The sequence below is a fragment of the Durio zibethinus genome, chromosome 6, assembly GCF_047325235.1.
Source record: "Durio zibethinus cultivar Kanyao isolate XHJ-2024 chromosome 6, ASM4732523v1, whole genome shotgun sequence".
Classification (NCBI taxonomy): Eukaryota; Viridiplantae; Streptophyta; class Magnoliopsida; order Malvales; family Malvaceae; genus Durio; species Durio zibethinus.
The window spans coordinates 1,954,189-1,975,093 of NC_143167.1; the positions used below are offsets into that span (position 1 = coordinate 1,954,189).

At 33.6% G+C, this 20,905-nt stretch overlaps 5 protein-coding genes and 2 non-coding genes across 9 annotated transcripts; 3 read left to right on the forward strand and 4 right to left on the reverse strand.

The window, feature by feature from the left end:
* Positions 1-764: 764 nt before the first annotated feature.
* On the reverse strand, positions 765-1,154 carry LOC111284671 (ATP synthase small subunit 6-A, mitochondrial-like). The gene is made up of 2 exons (XM_022873504.2): positions 913-1,154; positions 765-811 (listed from the first exon to the last, which is right to left on the reverse strand). Exons 1-2 carry the CDS (start codon positions 1,031-1,033, stop codon positions 765-767), a joined length of 168 nt encoding a protein of 55 aa, XP_022729239.1. The 5' UTR covers positions 1,034-1,154.
* Positions 1,155-4,549: 3,395 nt separating this feature from the next.
* On the forward strand, positions 4,550-8,930 carry LOC111284835 (ACT domain-containing protein ACR9-like). 2 transcript variants are annotated; one of them, XM_089761768.1, is made up of 7 exons: positions 4,550-4,711; positions 5,093-5,648; positions 5,876-6,094; positions 6,188-6,293; positions 6,961-7,312; positions 7,894-8,178; positions 8,507-8,930. In XM_089761768.1, exons 2-7 carry the CDS (start codon positions 5,495-5,497, stop codon positions 8,651-8,653), a joined length of 1,263 nt encoding a protein of 420 aa, XP_089617894.1. In that variant the 5' UTR covers positions 4,550-4,711; positions 5,093-5,494; the 3' UTR covers positions 8,654-8,930. The 2 variants fall into 2 exon arrangements, with proteins under 2 accessions (XP_089617894.1, XP_022729579.1); XM_022873844.2 differs by lacking the exon at positions 4,550-4,711 and having other exon boundaries at positions 5,036-5,648.
* Positions 8,931-9,761: 831 nt separating this feature from the next.
* Positions 9,762-14,469, forward strand: LOC111284836 (uncharacterized). Of its 2 annotated transcripts, XM_022873845.2 has the most exons (11): positions 9,762-10,401; positions 10,770-10,854; positions 11,079-11,275; positions 12,068-12,150; positions 12,331-12,376; positions 12,471-12,527; positions 12,720-12,774; positions 12,860-12,960; positions 13,086-13,149; positions 13,224-13,357; positions 14,063-14,469. In XM_022873845.2, exons 1-11 carry the CDS (start codon positions 10,315-10,317, stop codon positions 14,234-14,236), a joined length of 1,083 nt encoding a protein of 360 aa, XP_022729580.1. In that variant the 5' UTR covers positions 9,762-10,314; the 3' UTR covers positions 14,237-14,469. The 2 variants fall into 2 exon arrangements, with proteins under 2 accessions (XP_022729580.1, XP_022729581.1); XM_022873846.2 differs by lacking the exon at positions 12,471-12,527 and having other exon boundaries at positions 9,783-10,401.
* Positions 14,470-16,909: 2,440 nt separating this feature from the next.
* On the reverse strand, positions 16,910-19,245 carry LOC111284837 (THO complex subunit 4A-like). The gene is made up of 5 exons (XM_022873847.2): positions 18,914-19,245; positions 18,651-18,797; positions 18,272-18,340; positions 17,998-18,179; positions 16,910-17,289 (listed from the first exon to the last, which is right to left on the reverse strand). Exons 1-5 carry the CDS (start codon positions 19,073-19,075, stop codon positions 17,124-17,126), a joined length of 726 nt encoding a protein of 241 aa, XP_022729582.1. The 5' UTR covers positions 19,076-19,245; the 3' UTR covers positions 16,910-17,123.
* Positions 19,246-19,334: 89 nt separating this feature from the next.
* On the forward strand, positions 19,335-19,408 carry TRNAV-AAC (transfer RNA valine (anticodon AAC)). The gene has a single exon. It is a non-coding gene; the product is annotated as a tRNA-Val (tRNA).
* A 420-nt stretch (positions 19,409-19,828) lies between these two features.
* On the reverse strand, positions 19,829-19,900 carry TRNAC-GCA (transfer RNA cysteine (anticodon GCA)). Its single transcript has one exon. It is a non-coding gene; the product is annotated as a tRNA-Cys (tRNA).
* A 332-nt stretch (positions 19,901-20,232) lies between these two features.
* On the reverse strand, positions 20,233-20,847 carry LOC149518329 (uncharacterized). The gene has a single exon (XM_089761769.1). It carries the CDS (start codon positions 20,729-20,731, stop codon positions 20,372-20,374), a length of 360 nt encoding a protein of 119 aa, XP_089617895.1. The 5' UTR covers positions 20,732-20,847; the 3' UTR covers positions 20,233-20,371.
* Positions 20,848-20,905: the final 58 nt, after the last annotated feature.

Consider the following 20,905-nt stretch of genomic DNA (forward strand, 5'->3'; position numbering starts at 1 on the left):
CTATGTATTTTATTAAACAAAAATAGAAGAAATTATAATGCACTCATTGATCATCTAGTGAGGTTATCTAAAGATACTAAATGACTATAACTCCAACTAAAATTCTTAATTTTCAAAGCATACCACTCAGTCCATGGATAAAAAATAACCAAATTTCTTATGATTTACTTTATATCACTTTTGAACTGATCATCACTGTCCTCTCAGATCAAATATCACTTCATTTACTTTGTTTTACTTCTCACCATCGTTTCTATCATCTTCTCGTATTGGCATTCAAACAGACTAAAATTTCATACCAACATGCTTAACTCAGGATTGCCTCATATCCCACAAGTCAATTCCTTCAACTCCTCTTAAAGTTCATAGAATTTTGTTTTCACAATTCTGTTTAGCTCAGCCAAAGAAGAAAACACTTCAATTATATACAAATTAAAGAAGGTTAAAACTTCAATTATATACACATGAAAGACTACAAGGATTACATATTTCATTGTTCCACACAAAATATATTAAAATCGAACTTGATCTGTTTGCTTCTTCGATCTTGAAACACTATTCTCTTAAAGAATGATACTAAAAATGGAAATTATTGAAATTAACAAAATTATATCAGTTGAAACATGATTCTCGGATCTATGTCACAAACAAAAAATTGTTTATTTTCTAAAATTTTTTAAAGGAACCAAACAGGCCTTTAATCCTTTTTTTAATCCAATTCCAAAAAAACATAAAAGAGTAGAAAATCGGAATCTAGGGTTTACTTACCTCTTGTGCTTCTGAACGAAGGGCGATTTCTTGGCATCTTCCTCTGCAAAAACGATTAATTAAAAAAGTGGATCGGTATATTTATACGTATATAAAGAGAGCATAAAATGACGTATTGTACGGATCGAAAGGAGATGGTGTTACCGGTAAGACCAAGGGAGAACTTGGTGATAACGGTTCCGGTTACAGCGAAGCCAACAAGGAAGGGCCAGGTGCGCTTGAACTCTCTCTTGAAGAACACGGGCCATGGATCGAACAACTTCATCTTCCTTCCGCTTGTTTTTTTCCTGTTCTTTTGATTCTTACTTTCTCGCGTTCTCTCTCTCTCTCTCTTTGCTTTGGTGGCTGTAAACAAGGAGGAGATCGGTTTTACGAGGAAATGTTTTTTTAGGTTTTATCGTGGCCGTTGGATGATCTGATAAGTTTGTGCGGGGACCGGCCTAGAGAAGCTGAGAAGGGTTGGGTGTGGGCTTTAGAGAGAGTATTTTATGGGCTTAGTTACACTGGGTCGAGTTGGTCTCTTTAATGGGCCCATGAGTTTGAACCTCTTGGGAGTCGGAATCGGAGTTTAAGTATACTCAATAGGAAAATTATCAATCGGCCGAAAACCTGGAAAATTATCTCATCTATGGTCATACATCAGTAAAATTTTTAAATTTCATCAATGGGTTAGTTGAGTGATTTAGGTATAGCACGGTATTGCCGTTGAAAAACGATTAGATTGATAAAAGTTGATTAAAAATTTTAAGTATTTAGTATTATTATAAAAAATATTATGAATAAATGAAATATAAAAAACATATATAAGAAAATCAAATATTGAAAATTAATATAATATAGATATTTTTTTTTTTATCTCAAACATATATTTTTCACTAAAAAAGTACTCATTTGTAGGGTAAGAAAAAAATCAAAAAATTTAAAAGTTGATTCAAAATTATAATATTTGATTTGGTTCGAATTGATTTTTTTTTTCAATTAGAATCGAATTTTAGATCAGAAAATGAAAAAAAAAAAAAAACTAAACCAAACAAAATTATATATATATTTTTAATTTTTATATATATTTGACATTTATAGAAAATCAAAATAATAATTTTATATCAAAATATATTTAAATATATTAAAATTTTATATTAAAATAATATATAAAAATTTAAAAATTTAAAAAATTTAAAAATCACTAAATCAAACTAAAACGATAAAATTGATTCAATTCAATTTAAATTTTAAATTTTAAAATTTTATAATATTATATAATATAAACAGATAAAATTTAATTTAATTTGAATCGTTCCATTATCACCTCTACTCATTTAAAAGTTTTTATCGTACTACCTAAAAATCACATTTAAGATTAAGAAAAAAAATCACATCTACTTTGTTACTTAACATTGAAGATGAATAAAAATAAATTTTTAATGATAAATTATTATTCAAAATTTATTTTTAATCTCAATCCTTAAGCGGGTTCTTAATAGTACACTTTTTTTTTTAAGTTATAACCATAACCAAACCAAATATTATATTCATATAATTAATTAAATAATTAATTATTATATCCTAATGAAATTATAATTACTAAATAATCAATTAACAAATTATAATGTAACTAATTAATCAAATTCATATATAATGAAAAATAAAATTATAATTATTAAATAATTAACTTATAATTACTAAATAATCGATTAAGATATTTTAAAATAATTCAAATTTAAGAGTGAAAAAGATAAAAATGTTTTGGAAAAAAAAATTAAATGTTCTAAAAAACGAAGAGATAAAAATACAAGTGTGTTGGACGTAGAGATAGAGAGAAGATATTAGCATGCCTTCTCTAATGTCAATATTTTTTGTTTTCTTTGTGTTTTTTTTTTTTAACGATTATGATGGGTCATAAATTTGACAATTTAAAATATCACATAATAATATAATATAGATATGATATAAAAAAATAAAAATAACATAATTAAAAATTTTAACAATAATTATATATAAATTTAACAAAATTAAAATTTTATATTTCATATTTTTATATTATAAATTATTATATATAGTTTTTATATAAAATAATAATACAAATAAACAAAATTTAATATTTTATACAATATAATATATAAATTATCAAATCTACTGACTATTTAGAGTAAATAATGCTTACTATAACATCAAAGATGAAGTTACATATGATTCTTTTCTTTTATAAAAAGAGAGATTCAAACTTGCTTTTTTGATAAAAAATATGATAAGCAAATTTTTTCATAAAATGTTAAATTTTGCAGGATATTCGATTGTTTATTTTATGATATTTAAATGTTTGACGTAAATTTTTAAATAAAAATTTTTAATTCGAACATTCGATTTTTTTTTCAAATGATATTTTGAATTATTTTATTTATTTTCAAACATAATTTTCTTTAACATAAATGTAAACTTTATGACTAAAAAAAAAAACATATATATTTGGTGGAACAGAGTTTCTAGTGATTCCCTCATTCATCTACGTTTGAAGACAATTTGGCACTTAAAAAGGAATGTAAGGCAAGAAGACGAAGAAGACAGAAAAAGTGAGATAGTGGAGAGAGCGTGCATCTTGGCAGTGTATTTGACCTGAATATTTAGTGTAGGTATCAATTACGGAAGCAATTCTTTTTGTTATAATCTTATAAATAGTTAATCATTGCAAACAATTAATTAGAGATTTATCATTTAAAAAAGTGAATTTTACATAATTTTTTATAAAATTTATACAATTTTAAATTATAATTAATTAATTACTCTATAACAATTATATATAATATGTTCCTCTCAATTATTAGGGTTATCCTTGCCTGAAGAGATGGTGCCTATTTTGATGAGCAAGAGGATGGTTTATTATTTGTGGGCTGAATGGGCAATGTGATTACTTGGGTCATCAACCTGTCGTAATTGTGAGTGCAATAGATATACATAAAAATTTTGTATAATTTACCGGTACTAATGTAGTTTATTATTTTTAATTTTTAATTTTTGATAATTTTAAATATAAAAATGTCATTCATATTTTGAACTGTGTTAAGTAAAAAAATAAAAAATCGACAAATTTAATTTTTCTTAGATAAAGATTTTTTTTTGAACTTTCCTAAATGAAGGTACTTTCTTTCTCTTGCTAAGGCCAGCAATCCCCATGATGTTCCTAGACACATGTATTTATGCATGGGTTCAACTTTCTTTCACATGTACTTTTTAAATATATCTATAATAAATTTTCTCATATTTAAAATTGAGGATTTATGTTTGGATGTCATAAAGTTTAAGCTGATAATGGATACTACTTTCAATAAAAGAACAATATTTTAGACTTTAAGAAAGATTGATTAGTATTAATAATTAGAGATATTCATCCCGTGAATTGAATTAATTTTAAACATATCACATGTCACAAAATTGATCTCAACCATCTAATCCTAATCCACGGTTCACACGCAATTCACTTCAAATTACATGGATAGATATTAATGTCGACGAATATCAGATCAATTCCAAGCCTCACAGTCCGTGCAGTGACATTTCAGTATTTCACGCCTAACAAAAGTCGATTAGCGTAGATCAACAGTACATACAAAACTACATTATTTTCATGAGGATCGATACTTTTAGCCGTCGATAAAAATGATCCTACGACTCACATTAGCCCCTGCCAAACTTTTCAAAACCCGAAACCCCAAATTCTTTCATCCATTAATAACTCGACAATTCCAATCGCTTCGCCATTCACAACTTTTTTCCTTTCTAATTCTTCACTTCAAAAAGTCTGCCTTCCAAGAAGATCAAAAGCTTTTGAAGAAAATGTCAGGAAGAGGGACGTGAGGGAAGGGGCTAGGAGAGGGAGGAGCCAAGAGGCACAGGAAGGTTTTAAGGGAGAACATCAGGGTCTTGATGAACAAGCCTGCCCTTGTATATGGTATACATTAGTTGTGACCAAAAAATTTATACTTGAATGCGCGCAAATAAATCGTTAACATATATGTATGAGTTTGTAATGGTTTAAATCAAACTGCACTATAACCTTTCCAATGTAGATAGCGTATGAATTTGTAAATAAAAGCTTAGAAGGAAAATGACATGTAAGTTTTAGATAATTAATGAGGTAAAAAGGCTCTTGAAATCAATCGATAATCAACTTTAAAATGCAGAATACTGTAGGAGTTAAAAAAAATGTTAGCATTAAATATGAAAAACATATATATTTACTTATTATGTATTATTGTTGTATTTTAAAATAATTGTGTATATATTAGATTCAATTTTCTGTCTTCGTGCCTTTGATTCCTTGTCAAAATAGGTAACATCAGCCTTGCCTGCCTGCGACGGTAACATTTTCACTGCTAGAAGATGCTACACCTGTTACAACCTGGTGCTTCGTTTCATCGGACAATCCCACCCATTTAACTACCATCACGTGTCATGGAGCCTCCCACTCTTTTGCTGACGTGGTGTCCGTTTCACTCTCCGATTTGACCAACCCAGCTAACTCCTTCGCTGACTGCCATCCACACCTTTATTTTTTTAATCCATTCTCCGTAGAAAAGGAAAATACATTCTCTCTCCAGATTTTAGATGAATTTGAAAAGACGAAAGAAAGCAAAGCTGGACCACCGGATATCGGCACGTTTCGACGAGAAGAGGCCCTTGAGCTGAGCAAATCGAGTTCTGGCATTTTCACCAGTAGTTTTCTATTGCCGATATGGGGGTGCCGAGCGACGACGCCGTCTTGATCCATAAAGGAAAGAAGCCAGGAGAGCCTCATCAAATAACGGTTAATTGTCCCGATAAGCATGGCCTGGCGTGCGATATTTGCCGTATAATTCTTGATTTCGGTCTTTACATCACCAAGGGAGGTGAATTCTTTGCTCCCTCTTTCATAATTTTTCGCATTCTCTTTCTATTTTTTCTGCAATTACTTTCTTCCTATTTGAAATTATAGGATTTGTGTGATTAGATTTGCATTGATTAAAATTATGAATGCTTTTTAATTAATTTACTTCTAGAACTTTTCTTTGACATAAACTGAAACCTGGAATTTCTAGATTACCTAGGTTTTAATGGTGAACATTTTTTATAATAGATGTTTCAACGGATGGAATATGGTGCTATATGGTGTTTTGGGTGGTTCCTCATTCGAGCTCACCTTTTGTAAGGTGGCCGAGTTTGAAGAACCGCCTTCAGTCCTTATGTCCATCTTGTTCTCTGACATTTTACTTGAATGATCAACCTTCGCACTCTGTGGCTTCTCCGGTTTACTTGTTGAAGTTCTTTCGCCTTGATCGGAAAGGATTGTTACATGGTAATCACGATTCCAATTAAATGTGCCTCAATTTATGTTAATGTGTGTGTTCTCATGCGTGTTGGTTCTAATGTGATTGGTATCTTGCTTTAGATGTCACACAGGTTCTCTGTGAGCTCGAGTTCACAATTCAAAAGGTGAAAGTTACAACAACCCCCGATGGCAGAGTCCTTGACCTGTTCTTTATAACTGATAACATGTAAGATTCTATTTTGAGATGTATGCAATGCTTTTTCTTTGGATAAATATTTGCCTATGTAATTGCTGTTTTCTTTTGCTTACAGGTCTCTTTTTTTTAATTATTTATGAGAAATTTCGGTTCTTTGTTTCTGTTTGATAGGTTGATATATCTTAGGCTCTAGCTCTTACACATCGTCCTGAAGCTATTTAACTTCTAATGAAAGTGAAATGAATGTCATGTCATGTAGCTTTTGGTTTTATTTGACTTTGATAATCTTGTTTTATCTTTCTATATGGCTTTGTTCTCTGCCTAGCTTATTTTTCTCTGTGTAATTAGTTTCTTAAATGCCTTATTCTATGTAGTATTTCTCTCTCTGTTGCCTCTTACTTGTCATGGAAAATAAAAACTATGTGAACTGAACACATGCGGTTCTTGATGCCTGTATTACTGCCTTTGACTTATAGGTTATTGATAATGTCTCTTCATTGAAAAGTGAAAATAACATGGTACATAATGCCTAATGATGATTGAGCTGTTATTTGTAGATTTGGGGGGTTTTGAACTTGTCAACCAGGTTTCTTTGGAAACCATGTAATTGTAGCAATTATAAGCATAACCGGTTGCTCAAAGGAATAAGTACTAAATGGTTTAGTTATTAATCTCAATTTTGTCACAACATTGTCAGGGAGCTTTTACACACCAAAGAACGACAGGATGACACATATAAACAATTAAATGCTGTGTTGGGTGAATCATGTATCAGTTGTGAACTCAAGTTGGCAGGTCCTGAGTATGAATGTCATCATGGTATCTCATCTCTTTCTCCTGCTGTAGCGGAGGAGTTATTTCGTTTTGAGCTATCAGATAAAGACACCCGTCAACAAGCTCTTAGCCCAGATATGATAAAATTGAAGAAAGCAAATGTTGTAGTAGACAATTCATTGAGGCCAGCTCATACATTGCTTCAAATACATTGTGCTGATCACAAAGGTCTTTTCTATGATGTGTTGAGAACTTTGAAAGACTGCAATATCAAGGTATTTTGCTTTCCGATAAAACTGTTAATTTTTTACTAGTATCTTATAAAATTAGTTGCTGTCGTATGATACTAAAGTCTGCCTGTTTGATTATGTTGCATGGTTCCTACATCTCTCAGATTGAAGATGTTTCCCTACCAAGTTCTTATTTTGCAATAATGACATGATTTGAGGTTATTTAACCTATACTTGTTTGGTAATTGTCCTTAGAACATTTCATTCCCCAAAATGAAGTGAACGACACAAATATTTTCTGATCAGAGAATGTGACTATTAGGTTTGATAACTGGTAATTCTATATATTTCCTTAGATTAGGTCGCCCAGGGCCAGAAAGTTGAAGGATCCCATTGAATCATTGTCATGCTATGTAGTGTCATCAAACAACTGATTCCAAAGGTTCTCCATTGGCTTGTCTTCTTGAGCCAGTGGATTGCCCCTTGTAGAATGAAGGTGCTCATGATTGAAACAAGTTTGATGTCTAACTGGTTGATTTGATGTATCTCCTCCTCCCTTCTTCCACTTTGAATTTTGCCTAAATTTCCACTTTGTTGATAAATGTTATTTGTTTCTATTTTCCCAGATAGCTTATGGACGGTTCTCACCAAATTCCAACGGCTATCGTGATTTAGACCTCTTTATTCAGCAAAAGGGTGGGAAAAAGATTGTGGATCCTGAGACGCAAAATGGGTTATGTTCTCGTCTGAAGGTTGAAATGCTTCACCCATTGCGTGTCATCATTTCAAACCAGGGGCCAGTTACTGAACTACTGGTTGCTAATCCAGTTGAGTTATCTGGAAAGGGAAGACCACGGGTTTTCTACGATGTTACACTAGCTCTAAAGGCTCTTGGGATTTGCATATTCTCGGTAAGAAATCATTGAATTAAAAGAAAGTCATTCGAAACCCATTAATAGATTGTAACTTGTCTGAGCTTGCAATAATATAACATAATGGAAGGAGAACAATGATGCAATGCTTGGTAGTTCAAACTAGAAGATTGAATTTATATTTCCATCGTTTAATACTAATATGGTAGCATGGATGGCTATTTTGAGCTAAAGATATTATAGCAAGAAGGCTAATGGTTAATTCACCATTTGTATCTGCAGATGCACTTCTTGTATCATTTTATCCTAGGCAGTAGCCAAATCATTGTTTTAACTACTTGTAACCATTTGCTTTCTTGGTTTGTAGGCTGAAATTGGAAGACATTCGAGTTCAGGTCTTGAATGGGAAGTCTATAGATTTCTTTTGGATGAGAACTGCAGATTCCAATTATCTAGTATGGTAGCTAGAAATCAGATTGTAGATAGAGTTAGAAGAATGCTAATGGGTTGGTAAGTGTAGTTTATCTTCTTTGTACCTGGATTATGTGTCCTACCATCACATAAAACTCTTTCCCCTGCTTTCACTTTGAGTTTTAATGATCTGTAGAGGTAGGGTCCTAACCTACCCAGGCTCCCGTGCTATGTGCTAACCCCCAATCATATCTTGATGCGTTTGGCTTGTATTTTCAAATAAACCTTCATTTAATAACCTATGTTGAGCACATGTCAGTTCAAATATGTGTGCTCTTTATTTGTTGTAGAGAGCGAAATAAATTTTCTGAGATTTACTATGGCGTAGACCATGCTCATCCAGTCCATTATCATGGCGCACTCGAATTTTCAGCTGTAAATTTGTAGGGAAATCAGATTGTGTTAGCTTTGTGAGATAAAGCTACGAACATTTGAGATATTGAACCATCAATTAAATATTAAAGTTGGTATCGTTATTAGATTACAAGTGCTGGGCATAAAGCAGACGCATTATGCACAGTTCTGACAGCCAATTTGTATCTGCACCCTTTCTACGTTATTATCATTGAAGAATAGAGTATTGTATTGTTGTTTAAGCATCAAGGGGCGCATAATTCTTGAAATTAAGTCACATGGCGTTATCATCAAGAAAGTTAATACTACTATATCACTTTCTTTCTCTTGGTATCGAAAATTTTTTTGCATTTGCTATTGTTAGGGATTGAACCTTAGTCTTTGTTATTATGGGTGCAGTATTCTATAAACAAATTACACAGTTGTTGGCTTGATATTGAATATTATAATCACTTTCTTTATTTTGCTAATCATGATTTTTTTTTAAGAATAAATGAACATTGTGTTTAAATGGTTTAAATTTAACTTTGATTCATAGTTATCACGGCATTACGATGAAACATCAAATCCAAAGGCATAAGATATCGCAAAACGACCGTCAGCTTTAGTTGTCTGTTATTTTTATTATTATTTTTTTTTCTAGAAAAGCTAGTACAAACATGTGAGAGCACGTGGGAAAGATGCATAAAAGCAACAGAAAAAAATTAAAAATTCACAAGGAACAAAATGGTTTAATCTAATTACAATTTAATGCACTTTGTGACAGGTATTTGTTGACCACCTTCACATTTTAAATAGGGTCAGTTTTTTTTGCAAGAGAAAAAAGAGGGTCCAATAGCAAAACATCGTTTCCAATCTAAACTGCGGGTGATCTGACAATATGCCGCTATTGCTTGCTCATCCTCCAAAAATGAAAACAGACACGTGGAAAATGTCAAAACGCGCATGAAAATCGTTTTCACCGCCGTCCCTTTCTCCCACCCGCGTTTTCCACAATAAGGCTCTCCGACGCCTTCCCAACCACGATGTTGCTTCTCTTCCACGCCAGATCGGCCTTCGCTTCCATTTCCCGTCCTTATTAAACAACTAATTAATAAATGACCGTTTAATTTATTATTAAATTAAATCCACTGCTTTTATAGTGTGGGTAAAAGTTTCAAAAGCTACTTTCATTCCTTGACGCTGAAGCTTTTGTCAGGAGAGAATAGACCAGGGACGGACAAAACTTTTTTGAGTTTGTCGATTGCTCTCTGTTTGGATCAAATTCAAATTCAAATTATAATTCTAAATTCCTCTCTCAAATGATATATTTTCTTTTTATTCTTCTCCTTTCAAGATCTTAGCGTAAAAATGCAGCAACAAGAAGCTTCTCCAAGACCTCAAAGCTCCGCTTACCTCAACGCGCTCTCACAGGAAATCGAGAAAAAGCTTCAGCGGGTTCGTTTTCTCTTATCTCTTTTTTCTTTTTTCCCTGTTTGTTTCTCGAGATAATGAAAGGAAAACCAAAACGATTTTAGTTTTAGAATTTTTTTTCTTTTTCAAATCAATCTTATCATAATTTCTTTTCTTTTCTTTTCTTTTTTTCTAAAAAAAGGAATATGTTAGGTTTAAGGTTAACATTTTATGTCATGATTGAATATTTTATATTTTTATTATATTTTATTTTTATTAACCTTTCATTTTTTATTATTTTCGTGAATAACTAGTTCAAAGTAATAAAATAATTTTTTTCTGATTAGTTTATTGCTTAATTTTTTCTGCTATTAGGACCTTTTTTATCGATGCTTATTCAAATTTGTTAATAGGCATTAGCATCTTCATCTCAGACACGCAACTTATTACAAGAATTATTCGCGGATATAGCTTTGGAAGTCGATGATCGAGCCAAAGGTTAGCTAAAGACTTTGTCAACTCTTTTTATTTGATTTTTTTGGCTTTTTTCACTATTAAATTACTTCAAATCAGTCTTAAAATAGTTAATGTTCAAATTCTCGTGCCTTTTTATTTGATTATAACGTTCGAATACTGTAATTTACTCACGATTGTAATATATTTGTTAGTTATGTAAGATTTTGAGGATTTCTCATATTGTTTTGTATTGAAATTGGAAACAGATATAATTCTTAGTAGAGAAGAAGATGCAATATCTCCTGCAGAGTACGGTATTAATGGTCGATTATGCTTTTATGATGTTCTTGCTGATTATTATGCTCGAGTGCCCGAGAGTGGAAAGCCTATCCTTCATTTGATTGTGCAACTGTGGAGCCAATCATTTGCATCTCACATTTTCACCCTTTTATTCCATAAATGGGTAAGCAAGCTCATGATTAGTTCGTAGTTCTTTTTCGTTTCATTATGGAACTCTTCTTTTGAGGTTTTTGGCTTGCTGCAGTTGTAGTATTCATTTTTGATGAGTTTTTCTCTAGATAAAATCATCTTCATATGAATCATTTCTAATCAAGGTACAAGGAAATGGAGTTCAGATTAGCTTTCCTGATTTTCCATCTTGATTGCTCAATGAATGGAACCCAAATTTCTTGAAGACTACTCTGCTTGTATGATGGTAGTTTAATGTCAATATAATTTATTGTTTGTTGCTGCTGTTTATTTTTGGTGCTATCAATTGTGTGGATGTTTGGTGGCCCTGCCTGGTAGTAATTTGGAGTTTTCCAAACTGGACAGAGTAAAAAAAAAAAAAAACAGAAGTGACAAGTTGGTTTTTTTGTCGTGAAAAATCTACATTAACTTGTACATAGTTTAGTTCTTACTGTTTTTCCCTACTTATACATAGTTCCTGGTCATAGTTCCTTGTTACAGTCTCTAAGTGCCATTGGGGATTTGATGTATTCCTAATATAGAACTGTAGATATTAAAGGTTCTTTGGATCAAAATAACTGCAAAAGACCTAGTTATGGCATCTTTGTATATATCGTATCCAACGGTGCTAGGTAGTAGATATTGATTGCTTCTGCTAGATATTCTAATTAAGATATCTTTGCTTAGAGACTGAACAAATGTTGTTTTAGTCTGTGAATGATCTTTTTGATTCTTTTTCCATGGAGTTCTTTACATTGACAGTAGATGCTTTGTGTTTTATCTGCAGTTATTTGAAGTTCAACCGGATAATGCAGATGTACTACTTCGTTATTCCTCTGCGCTTGTTCAGGGTGCAACAAATGTTTTCTGGTATGAAAAATTGGTAATGCTTGAGTGGGGATTTTGTTAGGTTGCCTAATGCCAATAGCTTTTGAAGTTGGATAACCGTATTGCCTATGATGGTCATGCTTGTTGAAAAAAGTAGCATAACTCATGCCCTGATAATGTTACAAGTCTTATAACTTCTATTAATTTTGTGCTTATATGCAGGATGGATATACAATCAAATACAAGGCGTTTCCAGTCTCTCTTTCAGGTACAACTTAAAAGAAACATACAGCCATTTGAAATGCATGTTTGTTTTTATTTTGGAGAATCCCTTTATTGGCACTTTTCTTATATTGACTCAGTATCTCCTTGACGAAGTTGCATTGGAGCTGACACGGTTAAATAAAATTCCAGTACAGGTCAGATATTTTTGTGTTATGTCGATTTTTACATGCCTGCATATTATCTAGCATGTGTAATCCTGCTCTCATGGTATATTTGAAAGAAGATAATGTCAAGTTCAGGATCTTTGTATAGTTACCCTTTTCTCATCAAGATTCCTTAGTGGCATTTATATTTGAAATACTGATTCTCGAATTTGTAATTCTCAGGTCCAGCGAGATCTTTACCTTTTACTTTCAAGGTTCATATTCTTTTACAACTCAGGTTGGATTTTTTTTGTTGGGACCTTGGTTTTGAATTACAGTTTGCATATATTGATATCCCTTTTATGATGTTTTATCCTGTGCAGTTGAAAAACTTGAAAGCTTCTTAAAGCAGTGTCCTGCTTTTCCAAATGCTTTCCTGATTGGTGGACCAGCAGATATACTTGTTATTGAACTATCCGACCAGGTAAATTTATATTTCCATGATTATATAGTATACGTACTAATGATCTTGTTTATTGTTACCACCTTAATGAAATGCTGTTGCAACAATCAGTATTATTCACATTTGGGAAAATTTTGTTTGGCCAGCTTCAAAAATTAAAGGTGGAGCCAGTCCTACTGCATTATCTTTCGCAGATTAAAGTTCTCCAGGGTATTACTCTCAACCTCTTCTAGGGTTAGGGGATATTCAACTACTCGTATATGACCAATGTTTAATTCCTATAGGCATGGAACTGAGAATGGCCACAAGTACAAGGTTGAAGACCTGTTTATATAGCTTTACCTCTCCTGGTGGTCCAATGTATCCTACAAGGGCTGTCCGTCATGCAGCTTGGGATGCCTTAGATTTCCTTTTTCCTGTGAGTACCCCTTTTAACTGCTCTTTCCAGTGACTACTCTTTATGAAAGAAGACAAAACAAGTATCTCTTTTCATTCTTCTGAAATAGAGTTTGTCAGGAGGGTGGGCCAGTGTATGAGCAGGATCTGAGGAAGGCTTCCATGACTTGAATGAATGACCTTCAGGTCACAAGGAAGCAACCTCATGATTTGGCAAGGCTCGCTCTCCGTGGACATAAATGAACTATAATAGCTCTTCATGTTGCATTTTGGGTTCTATAATGTGTTTATTAGATGCTGCTGACTTAGTTAACCCTAGATACTCTGCTACCTGATAGACGTTTGGGGCTGGTACTAATCCATTAATTTTTGCCTTTTTTCAATAGCAAAATCGAAAAGTAGAAAAAAATATAAATTGAAAACAAAAGACAAATATCAAAAAGTAAAAGTACCAATCAAACAGAGTATAGCAATTATTCAAGCTTAAAATTACGCCATATTAAGTTCCAATCAGTTGCATTTATGTTGGCATGTCGCTATGATTATTCATAATATAATCGTACTAAACATGCATGTAGATTAGAATGGATTGCTGTAAGTGAGGTACTTCTATCGAAAATATGGTGTTTCACATTTTTGTTAGTCATCTGCCTACTTAGCAAGTCTATGTTGAGTCAGTGATGCAAAGAAAACTCTTTTTGGGGTTTTGGTCATTATTATTTTGCAGGTTGGACGTTACCCTCGACATCTTATAAGCTTGTTCTTCAGACTGTTATATCCTTGGTACTGGCCATCTTCATGTTGGAACTTTGTAGTATCTTGCATAAAGGCTGTGTTCTATTCCCTGTTGATGTTGATCTTTTCTTGGTGGGGGAAGCATAGAGAGCCAAAAAGGGCCTAACCAGTGTGTCCAAATTTCAAAGAAGGTGCTATTAATTCTGCTTTGAATTTTATGTTTTGTGTTTACATGTATTATAGCAAGTATATGTTTTCTTTGAACACTTTTTTTTTCTTTGAGGCTAAACCTATCCACGTTTTGGGCGGCTCAACCGATCCATGGATGTGAGTTTTGAAGCCTGAACTTGATATGAATAATTTTTATTGTATAAAAAAATTGTTTTAATATTTTTTGAACTATAATTGAGCATAAACAAAAGATTTCGAAGACCAAGCGGATTTTTATTTTAAATAAGAAACCCTGTCCTGACCGCCAGGTAAGCCGAAATGCCTGTTTTAATGGGCTCTAAATTTTTATAACCAAAGCTAATATGGATCAAAGCTATTATTTTATTTATAAACGATAATATATTTTTGAAATGTGATTCGGAAATTTGTTTTTAAAAAATTTAATAGTAATGTAAAGCATTTTATTATCTTATGCATAATTTTAAGTCATCACCGTAGATCTCGGTTGGCAGGCCATCAACTAGCAGTAGAATACAGGATTGGCCTAAGCTTAGACCTATAATAGGCCAGAATACGTTAAGTAATAGGCAGTCCATATGCCCAGGTTTAGATCTCAAATATTAAGTGCCAACCTACCTGTAACCTATTCATGGGAGTACATTGGGTAGTCCAAGCTTAATTCACGAATATAGAGGCCCAACCACACAAAGCCAGCTTGCATATATATTAAACATGACCAAGACAATGCTCAAAATTATTTATTAATAAACAGTACTTGTCATTAATTTTCCATATCTTGGACACCTTATTATTTTATTAATAAACAATAGTGTGTCATTAAATTTCCATCTCAAGGCACGATACTTTAAAGCAGAGGTCACGTCCATATAAAAATCTCTTTCAATGAGGCTAATACAACCATCAACAATCAGTAGTCACTAACTATTTAAAAAGACAGACAAATTTCAGTTAATTACTAGTTCTAGTTATTGGGAAAAAAGGATAACTCTTCAAAATATACCCCTTGTAAAAATTAAGTTGAAGATGCAGAATTTTGTCTTCAACATACTTTACTAAAGGAAATTAAATTGAAATGAATGGATAACATACCTCAAAGTTTAAAATTATAATAATAATAATATAGTATGAAGAATCCATTCAACATCCCATCACATGGCTCAAAATTTGCACGCTTGATCTGACCAGGAGCCAGCTAGATTGAAAGACTAATCATTAACCAGAAGAACCCAAATCTCGAAAATGCCAAGGGGCAAATCAAAGATCGCAGCACAACCATCCTCCGCCTATGTTTCAAATCCATCCACTTAAATTAACTCCAAGAATAAACAGAACATTCTCTCGAGATATTAGCTAATGGGTGAGATGCATTTTTAACTTGGTAATAGAGAGAATTCCTTACTCATGCATGCGAACTAAAATGACCAGCATTCAATAATCATAAAAGGGAAAGTCAATCAAGAGCAACACAAACCAATAGATCAAGAACTACGCAAATCAGTAAAATAGGAAACCAGCACTCACCAACTTCATGGTCCAGATGTTGGGGCTAGCTTACAAAGTTATTATTCATATGGAGATGGCAACCATGAGAAGAACCAATAGTACAGCAAATTAGCATCTTTGCATATTGTTGATCTCTTACCCTAAAATTCAATTTCCTAAACTTGAATAGGAGAAACTAGTGATGCTTCATGTTGAAGTAAAGCCATTTGCTCCAAGAAATAGCATAGCAGCTCACGGAATGAAAAAAACATCATGCAAGTTGCCACCATTTTCAATCTTAGCTCTTGACCAACTATATATTCATGCCCTAACCAGTCACTAATGGTTTTAACACCATTCAAACTATTTGAGTTCCTCAATCACAATATCGAACCACACCTGATAGCCAGTGCTTTTCATGAAAACCTCTTTTGGGGGGTTAGGCAAGGATATTGCACTGAACCAATGCCTTTGCAAGCAAAGAGCTCAAGAGCAAATCTGCACATTCTGGCTGACCCCAAAAAAGAAAAGCAGGCATATGCTGAGACAGTGAGACTTCAATCACTTTCTATGGAATCTGAAGAAAGTGCAAACTTTCGAATCTTACTGTATTTAACAGATTCCTATAACCATTTCAACTTGAAAACAAGCTCCAGAGCAAGCTCCTATATGCCAACTGTACTAAGCCGTCAACAGTTTTTCTCTGACAAGAAATCAACTCATTGAACTGACAAGGAGAGATTCTACAATAATTGACTACAGTAAGCCACATCAGCAGCCCTGAAATATAATGGGGAAAGAATATTCTCTTGGCAATAATATAATAGAGTGAAGTAACTTAGCCACCCTAAAAGCCTAAATAGGAAAACCAATTGCATCAACAACAAGAAAAAGGACAAATTTCTGATCAGATAAAAAAATCCACATGAGAAAGAACATAAAGAAATCTACCTCCATTGCAGTCTCCCTGGTTTCACAATGCAGGAGCAACCAAAAGGCAATGCAGCTCTGGGCAATTGCAAGATTACTCCTCCCACAGCATGCAGCCAAAGTTTCATTTGCAAATGGAAAACCAAGAGAAAAAGTTCCGCTTTCGTTCCCGACTTGTGGGACGAGTCAGTTTCAATGGAACCAAAAGCATAATTGCAGATCACAAAATGATAGCTTTCCACTAACCCACATTCTTTATACCCAAGTCAAAGGAACAATCAACAGTAAAAGCCCAAACTCCATAAATCAAGATAGTAATAGTTCTCTTGATGACTAGTTCCTCTAAAGAGTATGATTTTGGTAGAGATACACAAAATAGTCGAGGATCAAGCACATAATGTCCACAGTAGAAAAGACTTAAAACCAACCAATAGAACATGAGAAATGCTTCAATTTGTCTGCATTGCTTCAGAATGATACTTCTCTAGATCAGCATCAAGATCTTCTGCAGAAACCTTTTCTCCACGGCCCTTCCCCCGTCCACGGCCTCTTCCAAAGCCACGACCACCAGTACCACCACGTTGCCTACCAAATCCTCCACCCCTGCCTTGGCCACTGTAAAATAACCATAACAATATTAGACTAGCGAGTCAAGTCTATCAGTAACCAAAAACTGTTGATTAACAAGAGAAAAGAATGATATGGAACACATATTCCACACAGACTCACTAACATAAATGTTGGTGTGGTACCAATTAGTTATACGGTAAAAGCTAACAAGTTCTCACAAATATGAATTGTTGAATGCCCCATTAAGTGATAATGTGATATCATATAATATATGTCTACATTTAAAAAAAAATGAAATACTGTATAGACATGAAAGAAGTGATAATCACTCTTATACACATAAAAAAAGAAATACATGGTAGATTTTAATTGACAGTGCTAACATCTCAAGAGTAAATACAAGATGCTTGTTAAATCATGTATCATAGTGAATGGTTAATGAATTTTTTAAAATGACCCTCAAAACCACACAATTCGATCATTTTCTCCAACTAGCATACTATTGTTACCAAAAACTAGAAATTTCAAAAAAATTGACAATTAATGAGAAATTTCAACCGAGAATTAATCCTAAGAAAAGAATCTTATGAAATTTAATGCAGCTTTAGAAATTTTCAGAAACTCAACATAACTGAAAAATATAGGCAAAACTATTTAGCCCTCTATAACATCTCAAAATCATCAGCATAACAAATAATAGAATCTAAACTATTTCAATAAAACAAGGGGTCACGAATAACTAATAAAGCATACCCTCTAGGGGCTCCATTTGAACTTGCAAAGGCACCATTAGGAGCTGAAGGTGCAGCAGGGGTAGCAACGTTTGTTCCCACGATCTCGATTTTCATCGGCTTCCCATCAAGCTGAACGTTGTTGTATCTCTTGACCGCAGCCATAGCATCTGTTCGCCGAGAGAAGACAACTTCTGCTGTTCCCTAAGAAAAAGATTTTTTTTTTTTTCTAAACTACAGCACGATACAAAGAATTTCATCGGAAGGAGCAGTTAATGCCAAACTCGATTAGATACCTTCGATCTACCGCTCCTGTCATAATGGACCGCAAATCGTTTCAGGTCACCAACCTCAGAAAATAACTCCTGTACATAAACACATTAACATTAGAAAGATACACCAAAGAAAACCCTAACAACAACACAATATGATCTCAACAGAAAATCACGAGACTTTTCTTAACCCAACTAATCTCAAGTTTATGAACATTTAAACAATTTTTTTAACTCCACCAAAAATCAAAACCGAAGGAGTTAACCCTGAGGAATCACATAAAAATTAATGGAGAACAAAAATTTCAAATCAACATCACCTATAAAGTAATAACAAACAGAAGAGAAAATCTTATATTAAAAATTAAATACGAAAATAGAGGAAAATTTTTTTAAAAAATACCTTGATGTCGTCGTTGGAAACACCATAATCTAAATTAGAGATGTATAGCTTCGTTCCGGTTTCTATTGCGGTGGCTCGACCTGCTTGACCTTGGAACGCCGCTCCCTTATCCGAATACATATCGTGCTGCCAAGTCGTCTCCGGCGCCTGAACCAAAAAAAAGAAGCACTTAATTGATAAAAAAATCGAATGAAAACGAAAAAAATAAATCTAATTATAAAACATACAAAAGTATTATCAGATCTAAACCCCTAGCTATTTACCTTAGCTGTGGTATACGGTGCTGAGCGGTTAGCTCCTCGATTAGGAAAGCGGCGAGCGGGTCCCGGTCCGGATCCACGGCCCCGGCCGCGGGAATTTCCGGATCCGGATTTACGGTTGCGCTTGATGAGGTCGTCTAGCGACATCTCTAAAGCACTTGACATTTTTTTAATATTATTTTGTTAGAACAAAGGAAAAAAACCCTAGAAAGAGGAATAGAGAGAGGAAAAAGGAGAGAGATCGAGGAAGGAGACTAGAGATAGGGTTTCCGCCAAAGAGAAGAACTAAAAAGAAGAGATTTGCATTAAAAAGGGTAGGAAAAAAAAAAGGCGACAAAGACCAGAATCGATAACTAACACGTATATTTCACGCGAAACGGTTATATTTTCCTTTTTATATCTGTATCAAAAAACCCTTCAGTAAGGTGTCGTGGTGTAGTTGGTTATCACGTCAGTCTAACACACTGAAGGTCTCCGGTTCGAGTCCGGGCGACGCCATCTGTTTTTATTCCTCTTTCTCCTTTGCATTTTTGACCATTTTCTAGCAAACGTTGTTTTTATATCCTTGTTCATACTGTACTTCAATTTTTTTTTTTCTTAATCTTATGGGACTGGAGGATATATGCCTCTTAGGAAAATCAATATTTGAGTTTTGGTTTTAATCTTGAAAGAAAATCCATCCCTTAAGCGCAAGACTCAAAATCCATATCATTTTAATTATAATAGTAAATGTGAATTTGATTTTCCACAAAGGAAAAAAGGAAATTTGGGAAATTGGCCTCCATAAGCTTATATCTGCAAGCTGTGAACGAGTTTGTTACTGCCATCGTATTTCAGAAAATCCTAACCTCAGTTAGGAGTTAGGACCACTTTTATTGATATTTTGGCTACCTAAGAAATGAAAAAAAATAAAACATAAGGGCCCAACCGGGTTCGAACCGGTGACCTATTGATCTGCAGTCAATTGCTCTACCACTGAGCTATAGACCCAATTGATTCTAAGGTTGCCTTCTTTGTTTATATTAATCTTAATAAAAAAAAAAAAGCAGCACAAGATCCACGTTTAACAATATTCAGGCGGATGATGCAAAGTAATAGAAAAACAAATGGAATTACTTAACCAAAAAAAAAAAAACATGTTTTACTCTGTTACCTGGAATTCATACATCCAAATTTCCAAAATAAAGGATTAAAATATCGGTATCTCCTCTTAATTCATTGCAAATATTAGGGATAATCTGACTCCAATCCCACGAAATGGGCACATAGCCATTCGATTCAAACCAGCAATGATAATCAAGGTATTCTTGAAAAAAGTTTAGGGAACGTGAGAAAGATGCAGCAAATGAAACAAAATATGATCCAGGAGTACAGAAACATCAACTGATCGTTATTAAGTACATGAATTTTGACATTTGTTCAGGACACAGAGAAACCTGTAAGAGAAGCAGCAAACATATATTAACCTGTCTCACTCTCCCACAAGCCCAGAGATCGAATCAAACAAGCAGAACCAGCAACAAGAAGACCTGCAAAGACGGTAGGCACAAAGAAATCCACCTTGGACCTCTTCACCATATAAGCAGGCAAGCAAACTTTGTCCCTTCGGAAGTCTAAAGGAATCCTGACAAGCCCTTCAGCCTTGAAGGAACGCGAGAACGATGATGATGGAGATACTGCTGATTCAAAGGCCATCTCTGGAGGAAATGATGCTATGCTTACCATTAACGTCAACAGAACTGTCCATGTTAGAGTATGGAATAATTGAGGCCATCGTGCCATGACTTGCCGGAATATTGAGTCGAGAGAAGGAAAGAACATGATGCTACTTTTAAACTAGGGAAAAAAAAAAAGCTATTTTGGAGATAAAATTTTTAATCTTTTGATGGTGTTGAAGGAGATGTGATCAGATGATAATTTTGTTCTCTTTTGCTATTGCAGTTTTTAAGACGCAGTAAACGGTCATGGGAACACGTTTAACAAATTTCCTCTCAC